Genomic DNA, 8,684 nt, shown 5'->3' on the forward strand with positions numbered 1-8,684 from the left:
CCCATAAAAACACACACACACACACACACTCACTCGAGTACTTACAGGCTCCCCAACTGCCGGCCTCCCCTCCAGGGTTAAGAGCAATATTTCAATGCCCGGCTGTACCAACCCCACTCTCCTGCAGACAAAGCTGGGGGGCGAGGGCCTGGCACCGGAGTGGAAACCCTCTGAATCCACATTAATATATATATAGAGAGATATTTTTATTTTAATCAGATCCATCTGCTCAGATTCATTGCCCTTCTCGTCTTTTATAGAAGGTTCCATACATATACCACCATGAGTCAGTCCTGAAAATGTGCTGCAGTGTGTCTGAGAAATCCATTTTTTTTTTGGTCGATATGCGTCATCCTCATTATCAAACGCTGAACCTCCTGCCGCCAATTAACAGCAACCCTGCGACAGCCAACACCCCCCCCCATCATCGGCAATCAACACTCGGCAGAGAATCTGAATGGCTTTTCCCCTCGCACACACATCCTGTTCTAGCCTGGTGACCTCTAGGCATCCTCCTTTTAAGGGTTTGTGTGTGTTCATGAAGAAAAGAAAAAGAAAAGCAGAAGAAAATAATCATCAGAGAACGGGTGCTTCCGGCTTCTGGCTCAAGGACAGACACGTTATCACGACGATTCATCATCCCGTTAAAGCCGGCCTGGGTTTGGTCTGTTACCTGACCCGGCCCGATAGTACTCGGTACTCGGAGTCCATTCCCACCATCAACACACCGATAGAGCAGACGCACACCCGCCGGCGGTGGCTTAGAGCTTTGCTCTTTGGCCTCCGGGTCCCCCACCGCCATGGCCAGGCGTTTTCATTGTGTTACAATCACAGCATCCTGTTTGTGACCCCGGTGACATCAGTTCCTGTTTCCTCTCTGATTAAAAAAGAAAAAGGTAGAACATGCCGGCGTGGGCCAACTGATTTTCTCACGCATCGCTCTCTCTCTTCAATCTGCACTCGGGGTTTTTTGTGTGTGGAAAACAACCACGAAGCAAGCGAGAGGGGACGCACACGAACGAGCCAATCAGCAGCTATTTATTCTGAGACGTGCATTTCATGAATGGAGAATCAGGAGGCTGATTTTAAATTACAAATCTTCCTTTTCTCTTCATTAGGGGACGTGGAAGGGCTTTTGCATAACACTTTTTTCAAAAAATGGGGAGGCTGAGTCACCATCAAGAGTGCGAAACCGCTTCGCTCTGTCTTCCTTTCATTGGCTGCAACTCTTTGTCCCTTCAATTAAAGTCTTGTGGCTCCTGACGTACGTCACGGCGTCTCCTCGCCCTGCGTCGCTCACGTAGTCGTCTCATTAAATAACACTAGGTGTCAGTAAGAAACCCACACGCAGGAAATGGGTTGTCCACGCGCCAACATGAAACTACCAGGTGCCTTCGAGTTTCAATTTAAAGCAACATAATCAAAACAGCAGCGCAGAACCGAGCCTTCTCCATTTCTGCCCCCTCCCTCTGGAACTCTCTCCCCAAAATCATTCGAGACTGACACCGAACTTTCATCGTTTAAATCACAAATCAAAACCCACCTGTTCAAAACTGCTTTTAATGTGTGATTGTGTGCTCTGTACGTTCTTATTTGCTTTTATCGTTTGTTTTTATTGTAATTTTTAATGCATAGCTTTTAGGATTTTTAAAATTATGCTTTGTAAAGCGTCTTTGAGTACGATGAAAAGCGCTATAGAAATTTTATTTATTATTATTATTATTATTATTAAACCCTCTGGAGCATGAAAGACGTATGACTTGGAATTTTACCGTGAATCAATAATTCGGAGAAACCCACTGGAAGAATTTTTGTGACGTAATCTGCGTTGAGGCGTGTTCTCAAGTCACATTCTGCAGATCTTTAGCCGCCCCTGAGATGTCTCAGTTCCCCAGCAACTAACCACTGACTTACATCATACGACATGCACCTACACTGCTGCGGGGCTGATATATGCATTGCTCCCCCCCCCCCACCACCACCCCTCTTAAACCAGAGCAGTATCTAGTTTGTCTGTATTTACTTCATACCTCGCGAGATGGAAAAACCCTCGCGGAGAAGCCGGAGGGAGGTATTCAGGGCAACGTCCGCACACGTGACCACACGAGCGCATATTTCAGTCGGCTTGAAGCGGGGAACTATTTTAAATGCATCGGTTTGACAGCAAAGGCGAACGGGCCGGTGAATATTCGATATATCGACTGGTCATCGAAAGCGGGGCACCAGATTAGATTACAGACGAGCGCGGTCAGGGCGGTTTAGCGAGAGGCCTCCCGCGGCCTGTGCTCGCAGAGAGATGGAAGCGTGTGCGTGACACGGGGGGTTGCACGCAGGCCTGGATTGTGTGGTGCTTTTTAGATTTATTGAGAGCTCATACAGTTGACTGGCCTTCTATCAAGGCAGATAATGCCAGCTATTTATAGGTAATCTCTCCGTTGTGCACAGATGAGCCTCTCCTGTTTGGGTGTGTCAGAGCCAGCAGGTGGGATGGGCATTTGTGTACATTTGATCAGGTCTTCCGTCTCCCATCATCGTGCTCTTGTGTCGTGTCTCTGCGGTGGACATTGTTTGGGCTCTTTTGATTCATTGTTTCCGCTCATTACTTTTTTTTCCTCGCAGGTTTTAGGTTTATTGGAAGTTTGCATGTGTTGGGCGCATATAGTTTGAACATGGGGTTGCTATCAAACTCAGAAAAATCACACACGCCAACTACTTCATGAGCCTGTATTTGGCAGTCATAGGGTGTATGAACTTCATGTAAACACACACCCTTCATACTATGAAGGGTGTGTGTTTACATAGTTAGAATAATTCCGCAAGAGTGAGATTCCCCGTGATAACAGGCGGACTCACTAACGAGCTTGGCCAATCACGGGCGACCTTTTAAAATGACCTTACCCGCTGTGTCAACAAAAATCCAAACTGTGATTCTATAGACATCAACAAACTTGATAAAAGAAAAAGTCTGTCCACCTTCCCTCAACAAGTTCTCTCCGTGGTTCCAGAGGGATGAGATACATGTGGTGTTGCTGAGGGATCTGACCTCTGACCTTTGTATTGCCTTCGGATCTGTGAGCTGTGAGGCTAGATTAAGCCTGCACTTGCCCTGGCTCAGTTAAACACCCATGTTATGGGGCTTATCGATTCACAAGTCACAAGAGTGATCTCCTTCTGTCGGCTTACTGCGGTCAGGACATGTTATTCCCATGGGCAGAATTAGGCTAACGCATTGTATTTGTTTTGTGTTTAACTTCAAATTAAATGTCATGTCTTCCTTTCCTTTCTTGGTGGCAAGCAGTTCATTGTATAATAATATAAATCGCACTATATCGGTCGAGTCTAAATCAAGACGGATGCAATGCTTTGGATGCTGCATTGGCCCTGAAGCCTGAAATGCAGAGGGAAGTTGCATCAGCCAGATCGTTTGTCAACAATATGGAAATATATTCTGGGAATGACAAAACAACCGACCAATCAAAAACGTAGTCGGTTGGAGTGACAGTTCAACAGCCAATCAATTTGAAAGAGGGGCGTACGCGGAAAGTTACGTTGGAGCCAATAGTGAGCTCGGTTTGGTTTTAAGTCCCGCCTTATTCGACGCACCAAAATGTGATTGGACAGAAAGTGACTGACGACAGGTCTTGCTTGAATGCTATTGGTCGAAAAAACAGACATGGATTCGCCCAACTGCCACGGACGGTATAAATACATAAGCGCCACTGCGACATGTTACCGAGGTTAAAGCATTCAATTAATCGCTTCTGGGCCGGGAGAAGATCAACGACAGGGTGTGCGAACACCATCACCACCTTAAAAACCTCGGTCTTTTATATTCGACAGCTTAATTAGTCCCCCGGTCGGCGAAGCTGCTGTCCGAAACGGGGCTTTAAACCCCCCAAAAAAATCGTTTTCCATTGGTTCTCAGGCCGAAGCGGCTGCCATGGATTTTTAAGGCGTAATGCGGCTCCTCTAATGCAACGGCAATGCATAGTGCAAGACAAAACCGACTGCGAACTTCCATCTTCGCCACTGCTAAGCAGTTGGGCTCCAGTACCGTCCGCGGTATCCCTGCGAGCCAACCGGTCCCGCTGCTCCTGGACCGGCGGAAGCTAACGCTAGCTAAGCTAGTCGCCCGAGCTAACGAAATAGCGATTTTTATCTTTTGAACACGAGATTCACCCGATTTATCTGAACGTCGTCAACGCTTATTGATCAGAAGAAGAAGAAAACAAATAAACGAACAACCAAAATGAAGCCTCAAGACATCGTCGCCGGGAAGGCCAGCAGCCTGTGGATCTTCGGCTACGGGTCTCTGGTGTGGAAGCCGGACTTCGAGTACCGGAGGAGCCACGTCGGCTCCATCCGAGGCTACAAGAGACGCTTCTGGCACGGAGACAACTTCCACCGCGGGGACGACGAGTTGGTGAGCTGCGAACATGTTTTATTCGTGTTGCTTCCTTTACACACACGGTGCTCGTTTTGCTTTAAACTCCGGCGTTGTCTCCATTTATTTCCCTCCTCTCTGCAGCCCGGAAGAGTGGTGACGCTGATTGAAGATGATGACGTAAGTGGAAAGCTCGACTTCCTGTTTGGGTGTTTTGCTGGGAATGAACCGCAAATTAAATTTTTTTTTTTTAAAGCTGCAGTGTAAATATTACACAATCTCGTGATGTTTTCTCTCTCTTCCCGCAGGCGCGCACTTGGGGCGTGGCGTTCGAGGTGACCGGCGCCGAAGTCGAGGAGTCCCTGAAGTACCTCAACGTGCGCGAGACGGTCCGCGGCGGCTACGTCACCAAGACGGTGGAGTTCTTCCCCGACGGCGAGAAGCAGCCCTCGGTTCCGGCGCTGGTGTACATCGCCACCGAAGACAACGCCCTCTACCTGGGGCCCGCCAGCCCCGAGACCATCGGCGTCCAGATCGCCGTGTGCTGCGGGAAGACGGGCCACAACCTGGAGTATCTGCTCCGGCTGGCCGAGTTCATGAGGAGCAGCTGCCCCCACGTGGAAGACCACCACCTGTTCGCCATCGAGGCCGCGGCGCTGAACGTGGTGTCCTACCTGTTGGCGGCCTAGTAGCTCGTAACCTTTGTTATCGCACTATTTTTATAGTGGATAAACGCAATACACACACACTAAGGCGTTCCTCACGGCATGCCCCTCCACCTGTTTAATGTTGTGACATCTAGCGTCGCACCACCAGTCACTGTATTTGAATCCATCAAACTACTAACGTGTCAATAAAAGGGGAGTCTCGATATTAAGTTTATTTATTTTTTTCCTCGTCTGATGCGTGACCTCACGCTCACGTTGTCACGTCACTCCTTCCCGCTGCATGTTTGTACATCAGTTACAGAATGTATGATGACTAGGTTTGTTTACTGTAAACACCTGTGCAGTTTTAAATTGTACAGTTTGATCTCCGTCCATTCTATAAAGTCATATATAGAAATAAGTTATGATCGGGCATGAGAATCCCTCACCTTTCGGTGAAATTTGCCGTTTTGAAACCAAAATAGGTGACTTACGTGACTCGTGTAGATCCAAAGAGTTTTTGTTTTGGGGTAGGGGGTGGGGGTCAATTGGCCGGCCGGCGTTTATGAGATTGGAGTGGGACACGGAGAAAATGTGGAGTGGTGCTCTTCGCAATAAAACATCTTTGATGGGACGTGTCGCGTCTCGGCCAATCAGCGTTCAGATGTCGACATCGTTTGGTGGTTTAGGTTAGCTTGAATGTTAGCCCGCTACATCTGCCGCTGTCACGCTGCACGGTGTCGCGATACTAACAAAGTACCCGTACGTTAACCCTCCTGTTATGTTCGTTTCTTACATACAGCCGTGATGTTCCCGGGTCAATTTGACCCGGTTAATGTTGAATCATCCAAAAGTGATCAGAAACCAAAAAATTCTAAAAACTATAGTTTGTACCTCATCACCAACAACATTACTAACAATTAAATCAGTTTTTAGTGGAATTGAGTTATTTACCCCTCCATAGATCAGAGTTCAATCAGGAGCACTCACTCGTTTTTAATGAAAAATACATGTTCAAACTATTTTTTAGGTACATTGAAAAAATCTAAATCTAAATTGCATTAGTCTACCATAACATGTATTTTCTCCTAAATTTTATTTGCATTTTGTAATGGGGTGATGTAGATAAATAGAGATGAGACACCTGTGCTGTTCAGGGTCATAATGACCCGCCCACTAAAAATCAAGCCAAATGAGTCATAAAGGATTTGTATTGAAAGTAAACGTTAGTTATGTTTATTTTTAGTGTTAAGATGCATAAATTATATGATAAAAGATGACCAAAGGCCAGCACACAGTCATCCTCTTGGTGCAGTCGTATGTATCTGCAGAGTGTAATGTTGTAGGACTTCTCAGCAACCATTTTGTATGTTTGGCCCTCCCCTGATACGTGTGGGTGGAGTTTTCCCGCAGGGAAAAATAAAGGTTCCCGTCAAAATAGTATCTGTATTTCTCGCACAGGTGTGGTCGTTAGAAAGTGTGTGTGTGGGTCTGAGATTGGGATGAGACAGGGTGTGAGTCTCTCCCAGTCAGACAGAAAGTATATTAGAAGTACTATACTACATATTTATTAGTTGAGACATGAAAGAAACCCTCACATTAGTGTCCCATGTCCAATAAAGGTGTATTTAGGGGGAAAGTTAGGAGATGATAAACATGGTCTGTAAAGTGTGTGTGTCTGTGCGCACGTGTGTAGGTGTGTGTGTGTGTTGGTGTGAGTGTGTGTTGAAACTTGGTGGGAGGGAGTAAGAAAGACTGCCCTACATTTACAAAGAAAGAAATAGTCTAAACGTGACTCTTTTGGTGACTTTTAGCCTTCACTTTCACAGCCGGGTCAAATTGACCCGGGAACATCATCTCTGTTATATAAACCTGCAGGGGGGGGGTTGCAAATACATGATATTTGTTTTGTATTTTTTTTTTACGTTGATTACACTAAATAAGGTAAGCAGAATAAATTTTATACAGAAAAAGTACTTAGAAGTATTTTTCCTAGATTTTCAAACTTTGAAACGGGTCAATTTGACCCGCAACATAACAGGAGGGTTAAGAGCGATGTGATTTAGCATATTTTTAGTGTCGATACTTCATTAAGAGAGCGATCAGAGCGCACGCGCTGCACCGTGTCAAGCTGTCTAAGCACACTGCGCAGCGCTCACAGCGAGGGGCGTTAAGTGGCGGACTTTTCGGCTTTAAAAATAAAAAATAAAAAAATGCCAGAAGTGAATGTTTAAGTTCAGTCTGTAAAGTTGTGTAACTCTCCAGCTGCTCATCCTGATGAACTCAATCATCCGGTCAGATACAGACTAACGGCCTCATAGTGATAATCAATGCTATGATGGCTCCATGTAGTTTCATTAATATATTGCTGTATTAATACTAATATTACTGCCATTTGTTAAGTGTTGAAAAAGTTGGTAAAAAGTGAACCGTACAGATATTTTATTTATTACTATTATAGATAAATATACCAGTATCGTATTTATGGTATACTGTTTTATGGTATTGTATCAGTATCATGATATTTATGGCAGGTATGGCATAGATTAGAAGATCGTGACAACCAGCAAGAGGCAGAACAGACTCGAGGAACAGACTCGAGGAACAGACTCAAGGAACAGACTCATGGCTCAGCAGAGCACAAGACTTGAAGACTTGTTCACGCCAACAACAACAAAAAGGAAGTTGGTTCATGAACGACCATATTATATACAATATTACTATTATTATAGGGCCCGATCACTGACTTGGTGTCAGAATGGAGGTACTATAGATTATCATACAACGTCCAACATCGATGTTCGTGGAAGATTGTTTTTGTTGTTTATGCCTTCGTAGTAACTGACATCTTACAGAGTTCGTACGGTCATGGAAAACCTGGAAAAGTCATGGAATTTTAAAATAGTCATTTCCAGGCCTGGAAAAGTCATGGGAAAAAATTAAATCGCAAAAGTTTTGGAGAAGTCATGGAAATGTATTATCACATGTTCATTTATGCCGAGTTTGAAATAATTAATGTTTTTTTAAAGAAAGACTCAAAATATAAGCCGGCATACGCTCTCAATACGCAACATTTTTCATGTTTATACAGAGATTTCAGTTTGGTCATGGAAAAGTCATGGAAATCCATGGGTCAAAATGATTAAGAACCCTGATCTTATTTAAAATCCAAAGTGACGTGGTTCATGGCCTCAGATCCCTCCAGTATCGTTAATATTTATATATATTTTTTATTATCTGGCAATATGAAATGATACATCTGGAGACCAGGACAGTATCTATCAACGGCTGAATAAAATAAACCAGTTGCCTTTTATTTCCATTAATCAGCTACACATGATTACAGGGATAAATAACTCCTGAAATCTGACCTTCAAAACTCCTTCGAAGGAAAGCAACACATTTTTTTTGGAAGTTGTCAACATTCACAATAAGGTCATGTGACATACGTGTATGATGTCACCTGGTCGGTGCAGCGCCTGAAGGCCCGCGGGCTCGTTCCAAGAAGCAGGTCTACAGAGACCCGGTGGGCTGGATGACTTCCAGAACCCAGATCGCTCCGTAATCCTGCTTTTTCTTTTTGGAGCCGTGTGTGCGTCCCAACGCTGGCCAGAGGAGCTTGTGCCCTGGACCGGTTTCAAGTCCGGGAGTCC

General features: G+C 45.1%; 1 protein-coding gene across 1 annotated transcript; it reads left to right on the forward strand.

Moving 5' to 3' along the window:
- The first annotated feature begins 3,735 nt into the window (after positions 1–3,735).
- Positions 3,736–5,257, forward strand: chac1 (ChaC, cation transport regulator homolog 1 (E. coli)). Its single transcript, XM_056428090.1, has 3 exons — positions 3,736–4,423; positions 4,529–4,564; positions 4,693–5,257. Exons 1-3 carry the CDS (start codon positions 4,250–4,252, stop codon positions 5,071–5,073), a joined length of 591 nt encoding a protein of 196 aa, XP_056284065.1. The 5' UTR covers positions 3,736–4,249; the 3' UTR covers positions 5,074–5,257.
- Positions 5,258–8,684: the final 3,427 nt, after the last annotated feature.

Source organism: Pseudoliparis swirei, chromosome 12 (genome assembly GCF_029220125.1).
Source record: "Pseudoliparis swirei isolate HS2019 ecotype Mariana Trench chromosome 12, NWPU_hadal_v1, whole genome shotgun sequence".
Taxonomy (NCBI): Eukaryota; Metazoa; Chordata; class Actinopteri; order Perciformes; family Liparidae; genus Pseudoliparis; species Pseudoliparis swirei.